Raw genomic sequence first — 22,382 nt, 5'->3', positions numbered from 1 at the left:
CAATACTCCAGGTGAGGTCTCACAAGAGCAGAGTAGAGGGGCAGGATCACCTCCTTCGACCTGCTGGTCACGCTCCTTTTGATGCAGCCCAGGATACAGTTGCCTTTCTGGGCTGCGAGCGCACACTGAAGCCGGCTCATGTTCATTTTCTTATCGACCAGCACCCCCAAGTCCTTCTCCACAGGGCTGCTCTGAATCTCTTCTCTGCACAACCTGTAGCTGTGCCTGGGATTGCTCCGACTCAGGTGCAGGACCTTGCACTTGTCATGGTTAAACTTCATGAGGTTGGCATCAGCCACCTCACAAGCATGTCAAGGTCCCTCTGGGTGGCATTCCTCCGCTCCAGTGTATCAACCGAACCACACAGCTTGGTGTCATCGGCAAACTTGCTGAGGGTGCACTCAATCCCACTGTCCATGTCACCAAGAAAGATGTTGAACAAGACCGGTCCCAACACTGATCCCTGAGGGACACCACTCGTTACTGGTCTCCACCTGGACACTGAGCCATTGACCACAACTCTTTGTGTGCGGCCATCCAGCCAGTTCTTTATCCACTGAGTGGTCCATCCATCAAATCGATGTCTCTCCAATTTAGAGACAAGGATGCCAGGCAGGACAGTGTCGAACGCTTTACACAAGTCCAGGTAGATGACATCAACTGCTCTACCCCTGTCCATCAGCTCTGTTGCCCCATCATAGAAGGCCCCTAGATTGGTCAGGCAGGATTTCCCCTTAGTGAAGCCATGCTGGCTGTCACCAAGCACTTTGTTGATTTTCATCTGCCTTAGCATGCCTTCCAGGAGAATCTGCTGCAAGATTTTGCCAGGGACAGAGGTGAGACTGACTGGTCTGTAAATCCCCACGTCATCCATTTTCCCCTTCTTGAAAATGGGGGTTATATTTCCCTTTCTCCAGTCATTGGGAACTTCACCTGACTGCCATGATTTTTCAAATATGATGGACAGTGGCTTAGTAACTTCATTTGCCAGCTCCTTCAGGACCCGTGGATGGATTTCGTCAGGACCTATGGACTTGTGCATGTTCAGATTTTTAAGATGGTCTCGAACCAGTTCCTCTCCTACAGTGGGCCCAAGGTCTGCATTCTCACAGTCCCTGCGTCTGCCTTCCAAGACTTTGGTGGTGTGGTCAGAGGCTTTGCCAGTGAAGACCAAGGCAAAGAAGTCATTCAGAACCTCTGTTTTCTCCAAATCCTGTGTAGCCAGTTCTCCTGAGAGCTTCCTGAGGGGGCCTACATTCTCCCTAGTCTGTTTTTTATTTGCTGTGTACCTGTAGAATCCCTTCCTGTTGCTCTTAATATCCCTAGCCAAGTTTAATTCTAACTGGACCTTGGCTTTCCTAATCTGGTCCCCAGCTTCCTGGTCAACATCCCTGTACTCTTCCCATGCCACCTGTCCTTGCTTCCACTTATTATAAGCCTCTTTTTTTCATTTGAACTTTCCTCAGGAGCTCCTTATCCACCCAAGGAGGTCTCCTGGCCCTCCTTCTGCACTTCCTTCTAGTTGGGATGCAACACTCCTGAGCTTGTAGCAGGTGATCCTTGAATATCAACCAAAAGTCTTGGGCCCCCCTGCCCTCTAGGGCTGTATCCCATGGAAGCTTCCCAAGCAGGTTCCTGAAGAGGCCAAAGTCTGCTCTCTTGAAGCCCAGGGCAGTGAGCTTGCTGCATGCTCTTCTCACTGTCCTGAGGATCTCAAATTCGACCATCTTGTGATCGCTGCATCCAAGGCTGCCCTGGAGAGTCACATTTCCAACGAGCCCTTTCCTGTTGGTGAGCACAAGGTCAAGCATGGCACCTCTCCTTGTTTGCTCCTCTATTACTTGCAGAAGGAAGTTGTCTTCCACACTATAGAGTAACCTCCTGTATTGCTTGTGCCGGCCCGTACCGTCCTTGCAACAGATGTCAGGGTGGTTGAAGTCCCCCCTGCTAGCAAGGGCCTGTGAGTGTGAGGCTTTTCCTACCTGTGTATAGAGTGCTTCATCTGCAGGTTCTCCTTGATCAGGTGGTCTGTAACAGATCCCCACAGTAATGTCTCCCATAGCTATACTCCCTTTAACCCTAACTCACAAACGCTCTCTTAACTGCTTACCTGTCCCCAGACAGAGTTCCATACTCTCCAGCCTACCCCTAACATAAATAGCAACTCCCCCTCCCCGCCTGCCAGGCCTGTCTTTTCTAAAGAGCCTGTAACCTTCCATTCCAACACTCCAGTCATAGGAGCCATCCCACCATGTTTCTGTGATGCTATTATATCATACCCCCTTAGACATGCACGCATCTCTAATTCCTCTTGTTTGTTCCCCATGCTAGGGGTGTTTGTATAGAGGCATCTGAGCCGAGCTCCAAATGAAGCCGGCTCATTGGCTGGAGCAGCTGGGATATCTCTACATTGCTCCGAGCATTTATTATAGGTGCTGGCAACTGACTGGGTGTGTTGGGATGGAATGATGCCCCCCTTCCCCAACACATCTAGTTTAAAGCATCCTTGACCAGTCTGGCAAGCCTCCTACCAAAACCGCTCATCCACTTACCAGACCAGCTCCACCAGCCCCTACTAGACCTGGCCTACAAACTTGTGTCCCATGTTCAAGACACCCAAATCCCTGACTATGACACCATATTCTGTACAAAGTATATATTAGAGAAAGAAGCCTTATAAAATCTGTGTTTTAGGTGGAGGATGTCACAGTCCCTTTCTCTGGTATTGTGAGGACACCTGCTTTTCCTTCCAATATAAAGAGGCCTGGGACTGAATGCAGGGAGAGAGCATGAGCCTGTGTCCCACCTGTCTGGGACAAGCAGGTTTTGGGATTTGGGAGTGAAGGGATGTTCTCTTTAGAGAAGAGCCAGTGGCAGGCAACTTGTGTACAGTCCTGCCTCTGCTTCTTCTGTAGGGTGTTTCTGGGCTGTGAATAGCAGCCGTACCACGTGCTTTTGTTGGGAGTGGAAAGGTCAATTGTAAGTCAATAGCTTTCCTTTTTTTTTTTTCTTTTTCTTTTCCCCAAGCAGCTACTGACTCACCACAACCTGTGTTGGTATTTACACATTTAGTTTGGTAACAGCACTGTTTGGGGGTTTGTTGTTTTTTTTGCCCTGCTTGGGAAAGAGGTTGCAATCCAGAAAATCTCATCTGGGAGAGAATGGTTGAAGACAGGAGGGTTACTGCATCTCTCCCAGAAATGGAGGATCCTGTCTGGGGATGGACTGGGGATCATTTGCGGGGGAGAGGCCAAATCTGTTCCATACGGCTCACAGGAGAGCTGCACAAAGGGAGCAGTAAATGCTTTCACCCTGCTCTGTAGCACTAACTGTTCCTTGGGAAGCTGTAAGACATAATTTAAATCCATTGCACATGCCACCCTGAAAGCAGAACCTTATATGTCGAGTGCATGGGCTGTCCTATTATGGGAAATCAACTTTGTTTTGAGGGAAGCAGAGAGCGTTGCTTCTGCGCAGGTCCTGGAATTTGAAACATTTAGGGGCCTCCAAAGAGCACTGGCATTAGTTACCATGCCGGCTGGGTGGAAGTGAGGATCTGTGTCTCTCCCTGCCTGGGACACAGACCCTGCCATCAGCCAGCCAGAAGCTCCATCCCACTGGGGTGCTTTTTGTGCTCTTCTCTGCATTGCTACTGGAGCTTGTGCTGGGACGCATCTGTCGTTACGCAGGGACAAGCCTAATTCAGCAAAAGCTGTTGGAGCAGCAAAGTTGGAATATACTTTGCCAAGAAATATTTTGCTGTTGTCTTTTTCCTCTTTTTTTGTGAAGAGATTTCATGTCTGCTCACATGCTTTGGTATGAGGAAGTAGAAGATGATTGTAAGTATTAACAGACTGGCATAATTTATCACAATATTCACTTTGACAGAACAGTGTAGTGCTATGCAGACCACTAACAGCATGCATTTTTAAATGTTTACTTTCCAGCTCTAAAGAAAGAGAGCAGTAGGGGAGGAAAATAAAGAGTTGTTTTTTTGCTTGTTTGTTTTTGTCTCCATTAAGGGGGTAATATCCTGGATATTATGTGTAAAAGGTGTGCTCCAGAAACAGTACCCGGATCTCCTTTCAATAAAGCTAAGCCATTTCTTCCTGAGGCTCACCATTTGTTAAAGCATGGGGTTAAAAAACCAAAAGACTTGAGAAGACAGACCCATACATTTGGGGAAAAAAACCCAAACAACAAAAAAAACAACAAAACCCCAACAACTGTCATTTGCCTAATAACTGGGCAACACATCAAAGGATTAATCAGTTTCTTTGAACTTTAATGACATATGTAGTTTCACTGCCTAATACAACTTCTGGAGTAAGAGAGCTCTTCTTCCCTGGCCGCTGAACTGTCTGGTAACAAGCGAATGAGGGGGTGTCAGTTTTGCTCCAAGTAAGCAGCAGCTGAGCTATCCCATGTGCTTCTCATAGAAGAACAGGCATGTTTTCCAGACTTGCGCTTGTTTGTTACTTTAAAGCTGTCCTTTCTGTGCAGTAAGAAAAACAGAGGATGCCAAGAGTAAGAGACAGCCAAGAATGAAAGAATGACAGAGAGTTTTAAAATCCATCCACCATGCTCTCAGATGATCTTTCTTCTTCCTCCCCACTCAGACTCCCAAAACAGATTGTACTGGAATAAAAAAGTGTCAGTATTGTCCAGACTTAATCTATGGTCCCCACCCCCTGTTGTATGTAATATTTTGGCTCTTCCACTTTCAGCTTAGTCCTGTGTCTTTATAATAATAGAATTTCTGTTTTTCTCTGTTTTTCTGATTACAAAAGTCAGGGTCATACATACACACCATCATTTTCCCTAATAAAAATAATGTACTGTAGGGTCACTAACTTCTGTTGAAGATTCCTGAAAAGACTGGTTTTGTTGTAATTGACAGGAAAGAAGCTTAAACCGGACAGTTTCAGGGAACAGGTGTGGTCTTATGCCACAGTTTGCTTTCACTTCTTTCAAGAGGAACTGAATTGTGTTTTCTTGTTCAGTCGATAAAACTTTTATCAGCTATAAATTTTCCAGACAGTTTTGTACCACTAGGAAAGGTCTTCATAGGACCCTTTACCTACTGGACATAGTCTGACAGTTCAAGAAAGGGTAGAATAATGAGATCATCATTATCACATATTAAATAATTAGGAGACAGATCACTTCAATTTAGAAAATACTGGGGGTGAGGCTAGGAAGAAGAAATGTCGTAGATTTCTCTTAAGAGATTTTACTTGTGCTTCTCCAGAGAAAGATGGGACACTCTAGAGCAAACCATGTAGTGCTCAACCTTTTCCACCAGTCCTCTTTAGAAAGGAATAATGAGGATTTGTTGTCTTAATTTTTCTGTATACTCCTTTTCCAAGGGAGTCACAATGTCAACCCAGACTGCTCTTATTCAGCCTTGAGGAGGAGATGGTGTTATTTTGGAAGCTGGGAAGGTGCTTGCCAAGTAAAGGGGAAAGATCCTTGCTGCTTAGCTCAAAAGTTATAATTGCACTCTGAAGATGTAGTAGGTGAAAGAAAGAAAGAAAATAAAAAATAGCTGCATTAGAGGTTTTGAAAAATGTGAATAGATAACCTGGGCTGCATCTAGCAGATGAATAGCATTCAAGACAATAGCATTAATATCACTTGCTAATATGCATTAAATCACTTGCTAAATTATGTCACATAACTGTGTTCATATCTAAAATGAAAGGGAGCTGTCCTAGTGCTTCTTGGGAATTATTTAGTTGAATTGATTTCCTCACCTGTATCCTCACTCTTTTAAAGGGCATGGCATTTTTCTCTATATAATTTTATGTATTTTCAAGATTCTTTATAGTTGTATTTCAATACAAAAGGAAAACCCCTATGTGCACTTTGTGACAAATTGTGCCCAAAATAATGCTCTCAGATTTCTTCCCAGCCTTCATCCAGTCCAAGTCGCGTATGCTTGTTTCCTGTGCTTGTTTTGCTTTTTTCTCTATATTGGATGAAAACTTTTTACTCTTAAAAGTGACAGCAGTCACTTACACCTCTGAATTGTTTTATAAATGCATCCTTTCTCTTTTCTTAAAGTCCCCTATCCAACACTCCACCACGTCTGCATTCACCTTTTCCTTTTTCTCCTCTGCTTCCTCCTGTGTCACAGCAGCAACGGCAGGTTTTCCACTCCCTGCTTTCTTTCACGTCTGCTGAGAATGACCTTTGTGAAAACATAAAGGTATTTATCCATCACCAAGGGCTTTATTTTCTTTCCTGAGCTATTCAGTGTTTACTGCTGCCTGAGTTAGACTTGAAACTCCTTGGGGCAGCTACTGTCTTTTCCTAGATTCTTGCAGAGTGTTTGACAATGAGACCTAAATAATAAAATGGTGTGGAAATGAGATATCATAAATTTCATTTTGTTTTAATTAAGATGAGATTAGTCTGAACTTTATCTTAGAAGCGAACCTCCCCAGGGGATTCAGTATCATATGCTGTATTTCTTCTTCTAGCAGTTATAATCCTCTTTCTGCATCCTTAGTCTGACATGGAACCAAATTCCACTTGCAGTTGCACATAGGCATCCTTTTTCTCTGTTTGGATTTGCACAAAGTAGTGACTAAAAATAGAACTAATCATCAAACTGGAGCCAGTGCAGAAAAGAAACTAATCCTGCCTGAAACGTGGTGGCCACAAGGGGTCTCTTAGCAGTTGTCATGGGTTCACTGTAGCAGCAGTCCATCTGGGTTCATGCTTTAGCTCAGGTCAGAAGTACATTTCTGGAGCAAATTCTCAGATGTTCCTGCTTATTACTGTGTGTCAGTGTGTATCACAGACAACACGCCCTGCATCCCTCTTGGAGGAAGCTGAACTTGGAGAATTATTCTGGGTTCAGCTGATGGACACAAACTCCCAACAGCGTGTGAGGCACTGTGGTCATACTAAAGCCTCTTCAAAATGAGCCTTGTGGTTCATGCAGACCCTGGGGGAAGTGGAGTGCTGGGTTGGTAGCATCAACTCCTTCATGTTACAAAGCTGCTGCTGTTGGGCCACATAATTTACTGTGGCCCAAGACACCTCAGTGAGATAGGAGGAAGATGGCAGCAAATTTCCTTGCATCTTGGATGTGAGGAAAGTGACTCCCCAGCTGGTGCAGTAGGGTGCTTCATTCTGTCTACTCCTACCTAGTGTCCCCTCTCTTAACCCTGGTCCCCAGACAGCCCATGGAACACATCTGGCCATGGCATTTTCCAGGATGGCTAGTGATCAGGGGACTGTATTTACTACTGTGGCAGCGTGTTAACATATGAAACTAGTGATGCTGTGAAAAATAACCCCCTCAGTGGTTTGTTTGTTGTTTTTTTTTTTTTCAAAGGAAAAGATTAAATTATATTACTAATAGAATATAGTTTACTGATCTGATAGCATTATTTAAAAGTGGAAAGGTACAATATTAGTAGAAAAAAGTCAACCCTTGACTAATGCTGTGAAATTATTTAAGCCTCAAAACTGTCTAAGGGGTTAAGCACTTTTAAGTGATTGCCAGAGGGAACAGGATTAAGCTCATATATTTTTGCTATGGATTAATGTTAGACAAAGTCACATTGAACAGGATTGTGAACCAAGCAGACTTGTTTTGAAAAGGCTGACTTGTTGATTTTCACAGTGCATTTTCAATTAAATGTTACCCCAAAGCTTAATTATCATTTAGTAGGATAACCATTGTACTGTGTTACAGCTAACTGCTGGAAAAAAGGCTACTTGATAAATTTAGTGGAACTTTATAGCATCACGTTGCTGTTGAGGATGCACTTGCGATAATACCATATTGCTGTCAGGGGAAGCAGAATGGCACTGGGAATTTTAAATAGTTGTGCCTTATTGAAGATTGAGCTTTGTAGAAAGCAGAAATAATGGTTAGCTAAGTGTGGCTTTGCAGAACGACTTGCCAGCTGGGCTGCACCAGGGAACAAGCTCCTTTATTTTCCTGGAAAAACACACATGGAACAAAGGAGTTGGTTTTTGGGTTTGGAGTTCTTGCTGCAGAGACCACAGAGACTTCTTCTAGGTTACTTGCCACATGTGCAACAAGTTGGAACATTTTTAATGATGTGTTTTGAAGGACAGATAGGCTGGATTTTAAGGAAGTCATACTCTTTCTCGGTTCTGGTTGCAAGTCCTATTTTAAGTTTTGGGTATTATTTAGAGCCATAAGGTTGATAATACTTGGGTGGTTTTCTGGTCTCTTCTTTCTCTAATTCTGTGTTTTTAAAATACTCCATATCCATGTGATTAACTTTTTATCAGTTGCATACAGTCTTTTATTCCTAAAGGCAAAATATAGTTTGCAAGTATTACAAGCATATGTAGAAGACAGAAATAGTATTATGTGAGCAAAACCATTTGTTCTTGTAATTTTGAGTATGTTCATACAAGGTAACTGTTAAGATGACACATTTACACTTAATTTCTTTTTTAAAACATTTTTAAAGGATCATCATTTTCAGCAGAAACCAATTAGCATAATTCTAATCATAAGAAGATACATTTGAAAAAGTTTCCTCATAGGAAAGATTACAGAAATACATTACCTAAGAGGGTGGTTTTTTTTCTACAGCATTTTTTCTAGGTATCCTAATGGTTTGCGGATTGCTTTTTCTTAAGCTTAAAACTCTTCAGTGCATAGGGATGACCTAAGTGAGGACTCCATATATCCAATTTTGCTTACCCTTCCTTTGCTAAAAGGTTTTGAAAGATTCCTGGGAACCTAGTGGTATTATGAGCACCACAGAATGAGAGAGTTTTAGTCAGGCTAATCAAGCCCTTTGTACCTGTTTCTTTTAACCACTTTATTCCTGTCTCTTTCAGTAAAGACTGAGAAAGCTGTATGTCTCCTGTTCTTCAAAAGTGTCCCAGTAAAAAAAGCAAACCCAGTACATGACATTCTTAATATAAACTTATGAAGAAGATAAGCAAAAATTTACTTGTAATGTGCACTGGACTGGCTGCATACCCTTATCCTGCTGGATGCCCAATAAGCTGTATTTCTTATAAAGTGTGGAAGTTGTTATCAGTTGTGAAAAATCAATTATGCTGACTGCAGGAATGTGCCCTGAGCATAGGATGCCCACTGGGAGCCTCCCTGTCTCACCCCACTCGTGCTTGCCATGTTCTAAAATCAGTGGTTGCCCACGTAGCTGCACGTCTGCATGCATGTGCTCTGGGTTTTATGGAAGATTATGCATGGGTAAGGCTTTTAATTTTGTGTAGCACAGAGAAATGAAGGAAATTAAAAGGTGATTGGAATTGGACATTTCTGGCTTTTTATTCTAGAAGATACTTTGATTAAAGTGTTGGAAGGCTTGGCTAATGGAGGCGTTTCTGCTATTTCAGATACACAGGGTATGAGATTTGAAGGCAAGCCAAATCACAATGAGATGGAATAATGATGTCCTTGGTTTATTTTTTTTTTCACTTGATGCATTCAGGTTTTGATTGGATTCTATGTGAGGCAACAGTTTTCTCTCCCAGAAAGCAGTGCCAGTCCTTGGAGGCTTGCAGCCTGTTATCAAAGCAGAAACATTTTCTTTTGAAGGTCATGGATGGCAATGGCAGGAGAGGGAGATTAAAACCAAAGGGGTGGAGGGGGGAGGAGGAAGCAAGGGAGCAAAAAAATAAAAATTTCCTTACTGGTCCTAATCAGGTTCAAGCTTCTCATAAGAAACATTTCTGCAGTAAGACCTACTACTACCTTAACTGAGCTAGTACTCTGCTGATGGTGTATATATCAACAGATTTGTGGAGAACTCCAAGGTCTCTGTCTGTTTATTCTCCTCCCTCCTAGTCCTCTTGCTTTTGTCACACACAAATACTTCAATACTTCCCCTCATCTCTTCTCTATTTTGTTTATTTTCCCCACTTTTAAAAATGTTTTCTTTGCAAAAGACTCTTTATGAATTATTTCTCTCTGAACAAATTTCAGAGCTTCACAGCTGTTGTTGAGGTGGTAGAAAATTAATACAGGCACTGTATTTTCTAAAAGGTTAATCACATTATATAGTAAGCCTTATTGGAGGTGTTAAAGAGCACCTCGTGAAGTTCCTATATGGTGAATGCTGTAAATAAGCAGATGGGAGCCCATGATGCATTTTGATGTAAATGACTGATGCTGAAGATGGAACTAACAGACTTGTGCCCATTTCTTCAATACAGGGAAAAATGCTGTTAGAAAGAAAGATATACTGTCACACTCCTGTGTTTAGAAAGTTTGAGCGAGCTCCCCAACACTTCCTGCTGGTCTAACCCATCCTAAAGCTGATCAACTCATAAGAATGGAAAATGTGAGGATGTCTGTTTGAGGCTGGGGAGAGCAAGAAGGGCAGCAAGCCCTCCTTACTGCCAAGAGATACAGGTGGGGCTATTACAGAGACAGTGATCCTGCTCAGCTTAAAAAGGGCTTATTAAAACTGTGCATGAAAGTGAAGGGGAAGAGGAATCTCAGAAGGTAAACAACCTGTGATAGGCTGATGGTAAATTTGTGGACATGATGTGGACAGCCTCACTAAGTCAAAAAAGCTCAATTTAGTCTTTTTTTTTTTGTTGTTGCTTTTAGTGAAGATTGCTAGCAGCCCTTGCACTAGATTTCAGGAATACAACGGTATTTATTTTATTAATTTGATTTCATTTACTGTCAGCCTTCTCTTATAATGTGATTTAGTACATACACTTACACCCTGCCCCACGCTTCCAAGTCCTGCAAACAATGCTGAAAATAGAAATCAGTATATTTTTATACCAAATTCTATGGCCACATTTATAAATGCTTCATCAACTGATGGTTACTCAGTTTCCAAAAATGCAAAAGAACAAGATTACAGTGTTTGCTCTGCTTATTCTCTCTGTTTACAGAGGAGAAAGCTTCAGCTGCATTGTATGTTGAATGGAAACCAAAGGTGAAGCCAAGTAACTTCTCACAAAAAGGAATTCTTGTTTTCTCGCCAGCATGAGAACAATTCCTTTTATAGTAGTCTGTAAAAGAGAAGCACGTTATAGGGTTGATTCTGTCCCTTCTTAATAATTAAATCAGTTCTGAGAGTTCTAACAAGAGCAAGGAGGGAAACTTTCAAGTATGAAATAGTGAATTTCAGGAGCAGGTAGGTAACAGTAGAATGTACAACAACACATTAAGTATAAAAAAAAAATAAGAAATTATCATAAGTCTGTTGTTTGGTGCTTGTTTTTTATTTTTTTTTTTTCTTTAAGTGTTTAAAGTTCTATGATATCTGCATCCTTGCATACAGGGTGGCCCAGTGATACTAGTGGAGATTTAAAAGATGTTGCTTAAGATGCTTTCTGGACAGCATGTAAGTTGAATTTGTACTAAATTGTATCAAATCCCTGAATTAGGAGTAAAAGATTTCCCTAGTGAAGTGCATGATTGATGTAAAGCTTTAGAGAATGTAAGTTGGGGCACATTTTTGCCTTGGGAAAGGAAATCTATTAGATTATATTGTCCACTTCTATTTCCTGTTCAAAACAAGGCATGTCTATTCAGAATCAATTCAGAATTACTGCTATTTTTAGCACAGTTCCTAACTTAATAGTGTTTTTCAACTGTTACAGCTAAAAAACATAATTGGAAACATTTTTTGTTTTGAAACAAACTGAATGACAGCAAACGTGCACTCTTTCATCCTATAAGGATGAGCCTATTTGTCCTTTGGGAACAGCAGCTGAATTTTGAAGCCCAAACTCTTTCTGCAGATTCTGTTGTCAGCTCTCTTATTTTCTCTTTAGTTCTTTTGCCATGTTCCCTTTCTCTGTTGCGCCCATCATTGCTGTATTGCTTTAGCTACTTTAAATAAGCCCTTTCCTCCTCCAAGAAGGCTTGATAATATTTGCATATTATCTTAAGATGTCTTAACAGTCATTTTGCCAATTCTTCCCAGCTGCTGCTACTACTGAATTGATTCATTTTGTTCTTGAGATGTTGCGGGCAAATGTGAAACAAAGTTTTCTTGACCAGTAATCTGTTTAACTGAAGGAAGGACATGATTTAATCTTGTTCCAAATATGACCAGAGTTTTTTCCCTAAATTTGGCTACCATAGACACAAAGGCTACTTTTTCTTATCTGGGAAATTCTTATCTAGAAAGTGAAAAATGTCTTAGCCCTAAATAGTAACCAGGGAGTCCGTTTTTTCCTGGTGCAGTAAGTCAGTCTGTGGAGGTTTTTTCAGACAGACTGTATGTTCCTAAGGGGTGCTGTCTTTGAGTCCTTGGTCTTGGAGTCCTTCCAGAAACTGTTGCTGAAATTTCACATACCAGCTGAGACTGAAGGTGCCTCTGGAGATCATCTACTCTAATTCCCTGCTTAGAGCAGGGTCAAGTGAAAGCTGGTTGCCCATGGCAGTGTTGACCTGGGTTTTAAATATCTCCAAGGTTGGAGACTCCACAGCTTCTCTGGACAGGCTGTTCCAGCATCTGGCCATCCTCACAGTATTTTTTTTTTCTTCTTAAGAAATTTAATTTTCTTCTTAAGAAAATAATGGAATTTTCTCTCTTGTAAACCCACCTTGTCACCTTCTTGTCCTTCATACTTTAGAAAACGGTTTTGAGGATGATTTGCAGATTTCTGAGAGGATTTGCTTTATCACCTTCCTAGGTTATCCAGGTCCTCCTCCTTGCACTTCCAAAAAATTAGTGCATTTTGCATTCTTGTCAGTCCTCAGGAACCTCCCAGGATCACGAAAACCTTTTTCAAATAATCAATAGTCGCCTCACAGTGACATCAGCCAGCTCCCCCACTGCTTTTGTTTGCCAGAAGCCGTGCTGACAAGTGGCTGGAAAGTGAGATGGGGGGGTCTCTCATGTGTCTGTTGATGCCAGCTTTTTTCATGGCATGCATATACAAACATCAAAACTGTCCATATTTGCCTGTGTGCCCATATTATAAATAGCTGCAAATCAATTTAGAGCTAGTCTGTAAGGATGTATTCATTTGAACTCTCTACCTTCTCTGAATATCCTCTTACTGTAAAGTCCATCCTGAAATTAATATTTAGTGTAGAATGTCCATTATTTGTTTAAAGTCTGCCCAAGTTTAAAATCTATTTAATACATAACATTAAACCTGCAGTAGCATCAGAATATTTTTTGAAAGTTGTTTAAAAATTATGTTAGCAAAGTATCTAAGGTGATGGTGTAAATTATTTAATCCATAGTCTGCAAAACATGGTTATTATTTTGAAGACTCCTTGGCAACTTACTGTCAGTGCAAAACTGTATAAAAATCTTGAAAGACCTTCAGTTTAAAAAGATATGAACAAATTGGGATTTTAGTTCCAATATTCTTAATTAAAAAAAGGAAATCAAAGCACGACCTTTATAATGTTTGTTGCCTTCCAAATCAATGCTGTTATCCAGTGTACATTCAGTGTGTCTCTCTCATAGAAGTGTTTTTGATTTTGCCACTTGAATCCTTTAGATGTAGATAAATTCTAACTGTGATGGGTGACATTAACTGTGATGGGGAATGTTACTGTGGGGGTCTGCTGCAGGCCATTGGAACAGGAGGACTGCGTGGATGAAGCCCACTATAAGCATATACGATCAGCCTCACGCTCACAGGCCCTTGTCCTCATGGGGGATTTCAACCATGCCAAGATCTGTTGGAGGGACAGAACAGCCTGGCACAAGCAGTCCAGGAGGTTCCTTAATTGTGTGGAAGACAACTTCCTCTTGCAAGTAAGGACAAGTTGCAGAAACTGCTGAAGGAGAGGGTGAATCAAGTCAGTTTGCAGAGATGAAAGCCATCCAGCTGGAGCACCTCCTGTACAAAGACAGGCTAAGAAAGTTGGGGCTGTTCAGCCTGGGTTGTGAGGCACTGGAGTGGGTTGCCCAAAGAAGTGCTAAGTGCTTCATCCCTGGCAGTGTTCAAGGCCAGGCTGGACAGAGCTTAGGGTAACATAGTGTAGTGTGGAGCTCCCCTGCCCATGGCAGGGGTGTTGGAACTAGATGATCTTAAGGTCCTTTTGAACCCTAACTATTCTATGATTCTACAAATCATGTTTATGATTCTTTCTCCTTATCTGTCTTATCTTTTTTGATACCATCTTGTGTTATGATAATAATTTCAGTATACTTCCTTATTATTTTAGAGTACCAAAACCTAAAAAATATTAATGAGATATTATTTTCCAGACCATATTTGTTTATGCCACATATGTTAAGCCTTATTTTTAATTGTATTTTCACTTGTTAAAGTGTAGCAATAAAAGGATTCTCTGCTTTTTTAACTGTTAAATAGCATATCCTGCAAATATAGGAATTTGTAGTGCAACCAAATTCTGTCTGCCTGATAACATGGTCTTCTCAGTGTCAGTCTCTGGCATTATTTTACTTAAAAGTTTCTGAAATTTAGCACAAGATGTTTGAAGTGAGATATTTGAAATGTTGACTTCTAATCAGAAGTCATTCAGTGGGAAGGCTTCCTGTATTGGAAACCTGAGGACTTGATTTGAAAACTTGTAAGATGTACTTCTGTCGTAACAGCTTTTTATTAAGAGAGAGAGTCTTTTTGAACCAGAAAGAAAACATACTCTGTGTCACAGCTTCCATGATTCCTGAAGTTAATCCCACTTCTATGAAAGTTATATTCTGTTTCAGTTTTACAGCATATGAATTTGCATCCTCTTAATTTTATTTTATTTTAATCCTTCATATTCTAATTTAATCCTCTGCACCCTATTTCTTGGTCTATATTGATACCAATAGCCATGGCCATTGATGGGAAATTGGTTTTAGAAATCCACTATTTCTTTTTCACACAGAAATAGAACAGTCCTGTGAAATTGCCTGAGGCCTTTTCCTAAAAACCATCAGAGATTACTTTTTGTCTGTAATTTTTATTTTCTACATGGTAAAATTCCGTTTGTGTTGCTTGTGTTTTTTTTTTGTTGTTGTTGTTTGTTTTTTGTTTTTTTTTTTAAATTTTCAAGGTTTTTTTTGTGAGAATAAATTCCTGGGGAGTTGTTTTACTCTAAAGTTGTTTGACTTTAGAATATGTTTTACTCTAAAGTTGTTTGACTTTAGAATATGCTAAGAGGTTTTGGTGTACTCTATATTCTGTACAGTCTGCAGCATGCAGTTTGAAATAAAAATGCATGTCAACAGTTTGCTTGGTAGACATGTAACACTGCCAGTGGGTCTACAAGCATTAATTGGATATTAATTGCCAATATTCTGTGCAAACTTCTGAGGCCCAGATAGGATTATGAATTTGTAATCATTGTAATAAAATGCCTGGCTATTTCTTAGTCTATGAGCTTGAATACTGAAATTGGTGGAAGAGAGCAAGCATTTGCTGTATAAAGAGAGAAGTTGTCATTGCTGTGGCCAAGGTTGAACTGGTAGCTGGAAACAATCAAAGGTGTTGCTAGAAAGAGGAAGGTCCTAGAGTTTATGAAGCTTCAAGCACCTTATAGGATGGTAGTGACAGTTATTAGCTGTTGCAGCAGTTGTCAAAAGATCTAGTTACTCTGAGACATATTGCACAATCTAAGTTGAATGAATGTATAAATCTTTATAATTATTATTGATACAGAATAACTGAAAGTACTGTTTGTAGGAAATCGTATGAACACTTCAATTAAGCTATAATATAAATGCAATTTAAAATGTAACTGCAGATTAAGTGTAACACTCAAGCCTGACTTCATGCAGAGAAACCCTCTTATGGGGCCCTAACTATTAACAGTGCCATTATAATTTTTAACAGAGAAAAATGTCAGTGCTGTAAGCTAGTCATAATTGCGCCGGAAAATCAGTGAATTCCTTGTTTCAGTGACTAAAGCAGTCAGTACCCTGGGTTTCTTTATGAACAGATTCTTTCTTCCACAAGATTTCTCTACAGAGGCAGAGCTGCTGACAAGACAGTCACCAGTTAGCAATTCATTCTAAACACTAGAGGGGCAACTACATGCATCCAGGCCTCCATTTTGTATGTTCTCTCATTTATGCATTTACATCTTGTCATGATTACAGTAAAAGAAATGTATTTATATATTTACAAAACATCTACAAGAATTTGTTTTGGTGATATGGATATTATGGTAAATAGTGGATGCCTGAAGAGTAGCGGGCTGTTGGAGATAGTAGGAAGTGATGGAAAAGCAGAAACATGAAGACTATATGAAGCCACATGGGAAAGTGAGGCAGAGAGAGGAAAGCCAGAACTCATGCAGAGAGGCTTCAAGGAAGACCCTGAGACACATGGCAGCCACAGAACTGTGCCACCAAAATGCAAGCTTGCATGAGAATATAAGGTGGCAATACAAATAAGAGCAGCAGATACGAGCAGTTATTTTAAGTGTCTTTACTTTTAATCTGTATGTTTGTGTCACCATGTCATGTCACACTGGTTGGCAAGTAGGTTTGCCAGACCTTGCTGCTGGAGTTACAGCTTTCACAAAGTGAGTGTGATAACAAGGATGGGAAGATGCAGCTTTCTAAATCAGGCCCCTTTCCAGTTCTCCTCTTCTTCCCTCCATGGCAGGTCTGCTGTATGTCTTCCTGTAATCTAAACCATGTTGTTCTCTGTGTAGAATAAGCATGACTGGTTCATAGAATCATAGAATGAACTAGGTTGGAAAATACCTTTAAGATCCTCAAGTCCAACCATTACCCTAGAACTTCCAAGACCACCACTAAGCCATGTCACTAAAGGCTTCATCTACACGTTTTTTGAACATTTGGAGGGATGGTGATTCCACCACTGTCCTGGGCAGCATGGCATAAATTACAGATTATGCATAAATTGTGACTGGTCTAATTAATCACAACCTAAGTTAATTTATACCTCGCTTGCAATAGGCCTAGATTCTGTTTAGTTTTAACACTTAACTGGAACACCTTATTACACATATTACATGCCTTCAACTTGAGTCTTGTCTGTGGATAGGCAGGACTTGGTATGAGCTTGTTTATTGTCACTGGAGCTCAGAGGAGAGGCCTCCATAGACACCAGCAACCAGGGGGAGTCTCTGGGAGGCACCTGTGCCCTTCCAGATTCTGCCTTCAGGTCTCTGCGTTGTCTGTAGCTGTGGGGTGGGACACATCCAACTTCTGCACTGGTAATGGAAGCCACAGAGGGAAAACTGATGCTCACGTCTGGGCTGAGGCCACAGCCTGACAGGCCCACGTACTTTTGAAACAGAGATGTATTCACTGGAGGCTTGAGGGAGGGAAAAGAGAGGATTTCTGCAGTTTTGCAGTGCTGTGGCCGTGGGACGTCCTCTGGGGCTTCTCCTGTTACCCATTGTTTGGGCAGCGGTGCTTCTGCCAAACTACTTTGTCAGCTGCACGGTGCTGGCCCTCTTTTGCTAATTTTTTTGTCATGGTTCTCCTTCGCCCCCATCCTCCTACTTCACCAGAAAAAAAAAATTAGACTCCGTTTTTTTGTATAGTTGGAGTAAAAGATGTTTTGGAGTCTGCTACAGCTTGGCCCGAAAACCTGGGCAAGTTGGACTAGGCTTGATTGCTTTAAACAGCAGGTAAGGGGAGCACTGGCAAATGTCCTGCTCAGTCTCTTTCTTCACTCTATTGTCAGTAAATTGAAGTTTTTGAAGTAGTAACACAGTTTGCTGCGGCCACTGATATGAATCCCTCTTTTCCTTTTTTTCAGACAGATTCCTCATTACTGTTAAGAACTGTCCCAGCAGTTATACTGCCAGGCTTGACCCCAAATCATCAGCAAGATACACTAATCCCTTCTCCCTGTCTGAAAGGATCTTAGTCCCTTTCTGCTTTAGAAAACTAACACCGTAACAGAACAAAAGAAAACAAACAAAAAAAAACATCCTCTTTGGAGCCTTAGTTATCAGGCAACAAACACAAATTACTGTGAATTTTGTTTCCATAGTATTGATAATACTGTCTCTTGATCTTTGAAAATGTCTGTTGTCATCTGTAGTACTTTGCTGTTTATCCCCGGAGAGCATAAGTCTCACTGTACGGTGGACTCTTCTGAGCCAAGAAAAACAAGTTAAGTGCTTCCCATGACAGAATTATCTCCTGGGAACCTAATTCACATCTCAACTGGGAGAAAAAAAGTGATTTAATGACATTAGGAAAAATAATGCTTGTAGTTTCCTATATATTGAAAACATTGTGTACTGTGTTTTCTTAAAGAAAGTGGGAAATTCGGTACTGCTTTCATATTTAATGAATGCCACATTTAATGTTACAATACTATGAAATATTAATACACTTAAAAATCTTTACCTTTGGCCATTTACCATGAAACTTGACTGACTGCAGCTTCTCTGGTTTATTAATTCATACACCTAAGTCAAGTACAACAATGTCGTGTTCAAAAATTTCTTTTGTTAACAACTTCAACTTAAATCATACTGTCATATCAAATCATCATACTGATGATTTTCTCTCTTTTACTGATGATTTTCTCTCTTTTTTGTCTTGGAGCTTACAAAGTGGGTGACCTCACTGCCTGTTCAAAATTAGTATTATTTGCCTCCCTTGCAAGAGGTTTTTGCAACTCTGTGCTGCAGTTTGTTTAAACTCTTGGGAGCCCACAAGTCTGCTGAGGAACAAGATGTGGAAATTTGCCAGTCCAGTAGAGCTTTAGTTGATAATTTTACTATTCAAAGATTGGTGTGCTTGGTATCCTTGTATAAAATTAAGTTTATTTTCTCCATAATGGTACTCAATTACAATGACAAAGGTACTGAGATATCGCACAGTGAGGAGGATCCCTCTTGGCTCTTTCAACATCTCTAACAGAGTGTGAGGATTACTGTTACTGGCCTTTCTAGCCCGCTTCAGGGCTTGTCATGCCTTGAGGAACTATTCATACTCAGGTCTTTAGAAATGGTTTCTGTAGCTAGCAAAGAAATTGTTCGTTTTTGCTTTTTCCTTGTTCTGTGTGATTTGGCCCTTAGATATCGGATAATTTGTTTTGTCTTTTCTCCTCTCACTAATTCATCTATGTTTTTGTTATATACTTTGATAATACAGAGCATTCTGGATCTAAGATAGAAGCCCTTTCCCCTTCTTTGTAGCTGCCCTACAAATGACTCAAAAGGTATTTGCACAATTGATAATATCCCTGACTTAGAATGCTGAACTTGTAAGAGACTTGCACAGAGAAGAACATACATGGCTCAATCAGCAACTGATTCAAAGATGCACTTACTATATGTGGATTCACTCTTTTCCTGTTAATGCAGATGTGCATCACTCAGAATTTGGGGAGTAGTTTCAAGGACTATGTCACAAACGTGTTGTTATCATTATTGCTTAAACATGTTACCTAGTTCACTATTTGTGGCTACAGCTGAACTTTGCCTATTCCCTTACTAATGTTTGAGTTTGCTTTAGAAATGTTTAGAGAACTTAGGAAATCTTCATGGGTTTACCAATATAATAATACTGTGGATGTGTATATAGTTTGTGTGTATAAGAGAGACATTATGTAAATGTAGGATGATATCATCCTTTTACTTACAGCTGCATCTATAGTTAATTACAAATTGAGAAAAGCCTAAAATCTTACCATTACAAAATTGTAGGAACCATACTGAGTGAAAAACTGTGTTCTCCCTAGTGATGAAAGTTGAAACTACTGTACTAGTTAGCCATGAAAAGGCTAAGAGGGGATCTAATTGCTATCTTCACAGCCTAATAGGTATTTATGGAGAAAATTAAGTCAGACTCTTCTCAGGGGTATACAGGGAAAGGATGAAAGAGGTCTCCAAAATGAAAATTTTTACACGATACCAGAAATATTATTACTAATTTTTTTTTTTTTTTTACCCTGCATATCACCAGTTAAGCACCAGATGAGACTGCCCAGAGGGGGTTCTTAAATCCCCTCCCCTGGATGTGTTCAAAACTCAGTTGGACGCAGCCCTGAGCTACCTGATCTAACTCTGATGGAGAACCTGCTTTGAGCACAGAATAGATGGCCTCCCTGGCAACCTGTATTATTCCGTAATTTTTGTAATTTTATGCTTGCTTTACTCAGAATGTCCTAAGCAAATTTAATTTAGAATAGAGGTATAGCTCAATAGACTTTCTAAGAAAACCACTGAAAATCTGTAACTTATCTGTTGAACCAAAAATTTATTCTTCAAAATTATTAATTATTTTATTTGATTATTCTGTTTTCCACAACCTGTGGTGTTTGTTCCTCAGCTCCCTTTCCCCCCACACCTTGGCAAATCCTATTTTGCATTTAACTTTATTTCAGTGAGATATCGTGCTAGCTGGGTATTTTCTCAGTGTAAATGTTCCAGACTGTAGGCTCCTGTTATTATTAGAACTGCATCTTAATGATACACAGAAAAAACAATACTTTCTGTACCCAATAATGCAATCAAGAATGAGCCTTGACATGTTTAGATCTATGCTATCTAATGGTACACAGGGCAGCAGGCTCTTTTTTTTTTTTTTTTGTTGCACAGTAATTGTGCTCAAAGCTCTGCATAGCTGTTTGTCTCAATCCGTGGGCCTTGCACAGGCCTTCTCAAAATAGTTTCCACTGCACAGAAGTAAAACAGATTTGACCTGGATTAACTGGAGCGTAGACTCCTAATGATCCAGATGGATGAACATTCCTGTTTGGCAGAAATGATAGTTAGAGTGTTTGCCACAAAAAATGTCAGCAGTTGCCTTGGTTTTCTACTCAACAAAAGAAGTACTTTTAATCTTGGTCTAGAGTGGTTAAGTAATGACTGCTGTGAGGCATTTCCTTTGTAAAAACCTTATTTTACGTCATTACAAATTTCACAGGGAGGATCCAGAGCTGGAATGGTCAGTGCGGTTTCTCCCTGTAACTCTGGCTGGGGACAGTATCTGCCACCTAGCCCTGAGCTGGATAAAGCACCCAAAGAAGAAAGTTGTAACACTTTTCTTTAAGTAGGAGGCATGGAGATTCTTACTTCATTCACATCCCTTGTGCAGAAAGCAGGGAAACATCAGAAAAGCTGCTCTCAGATATGCATCAGGCAATAATTTGTAGAATGCAGTATTGAAGATCCCAGCAGTTCATGTCCAAGTGCAGGAAAAACTTTGTGAATATATGTTCTCCAGGCTCCTCTGGCTGCACAAAAACGGAGTGCAGCAGCCTCTGCCTGGCCAGCAGAGTGAAACAGTACCCCCATGCTGTGCCTTAGACAGAATGTTGATGTGTTGTGTGTAGGTGAAATAGATGATATTCTCAGTGCGGATCCTTTATCACCACCCCTTCTGCCATCTCATTCAACTTCAGAGAGCTTTCCCATGGACTGACAGTGCTTCTGTGAAGCATGTAAGGGAAGAGGCAGCTACTGCGTACTTGTCAGCTGCTCTTACCCAACTTTGCTGTGTATTTGCACTTGTGCCAGCTTCCTGAAAGAGGAATGGGCAAGTGCTCATGAAATAGGCTTGTGTTCATTTTGAATAGGTACAGATGCATACAAAAGCAAGGAAATACACTTGAAAGACTATATGTTTGGGGGGGAAGGATTATATATAAAACGGATTGGGGTTTCCTACTTAAATACTAAAAGAGAACAAGCCCTATCTCTGTTATTCAGCATAGAAATTCCTGCAAATTCACTGGCAAACTGTGAACAGTGCAGAAAGACCATGTAACTTAATAGCTGCTCTTCCAAATCCTGGTTTGACCTTTCAGCTATAAAAGGCAATTCCTTAGAGTTTCCAAAGGTACAGTTCATTGCTCTTTGGTTTAGTGTTACAGAGCAAGTATAGTAAGTAATAGACCTTATTACAGTTACTTTTTCTCTTTGCAAAACCATAATACACCTCTTTGACCTTTACAATAAAAAGTGCAAATACAGTTCAGCAAATGTTTCCAGCATTAATTTCTGTTATTCAGAATTACAAGTAAGTGAGTCTTAATCCATATGTATTGTATAAAGCCTGTTCTGCTCCTTTTTGCTTTACTCTTGTTTTGATAGTTTTTCTTAGTTCCCCTTCACCCAATATCCCCCTTGTTCTAAATCCTTTTCTTAGTTTTTCTTCTATTTGTGGCTGTACAGACCAGAAGATAATTTCTTGTACACTGTGAAGTTACAAAAAAACAAAACAAAACAAAACCCATAAAAAAACCAACCAACCAAAAACCAAAACCCAACCCTTTAAATCACGATAAGTCAACCATGAAAAATTGATAAGAAGTTTTCAGTTCCCTACTGCTCTGGGCAACCTGTTATCCTTTCCTTCCACTTACAAACTTAGAAACCTGAAGGTTGTTTTGTTTATTATTTTTTATGCTGTTTGAGCCTCTTTGTTTGAAAAGGAACTGAATTCTGTGCAGCACTTGTATATAAAAACCAAAGCATTGCCAAATTAATGATGGAAGCAGGAAGAATCATAGAATTTGTTCAT

The 22,382-nt window shown here is 40.3% G+C and overlaps 1 protein-coding gene across 15 annotated transcripts in view; it reads left to right on the top strand.

The window, feature by feature from the left end:
* Positions 1–22,382, top strand: part of DMD (dystrophin) — a 1,213,044-nt gene that overhangs the window by 177,667 nt on the left and 1,012,995 nt on the right. The window contains exon 1 of one of the 15 annotated variants that reach the window (XM_062608085.1): positions 3,518–3,839. The exons of the other annotated variants lie outside the window; for them this stretch is intronic. Coding sequence (XP_062464069.1) covers positions 3,797–3,839 — 43 coding nt within the window. The 5' untranslated portion in view covers positions 3,518–3,796. Of the gene's footprint in view, positions 1–3,517; positions 3,840–22,382 lie in introns of those variants that run through there. 15 annotated transcript variants of the gene reach the window in all.

Source organism: Pezoporus occidentalis, unplaced genomic scaffold, assembly GCF_034315485.1.
Source record: "Pezoporus occidentalis ecotype Australia unplaced genomic scaffold, CSIRO_AGI_Poc_V1 ctg129, whole genome shotgun sequence".
In the NCBI taxonomy this organism is placed as follows: domain Eukaryota; kingdom Metazoa; phylum Chordata; class Aves; order Psittaciformes; family Psittacidae; genus Pezoporus; species Pezoporus occidentalis.
Note: the sequence above shows the minus strand (reverse complement) of the source record. Positions and strands in the feature narration are given on the sequence as shown.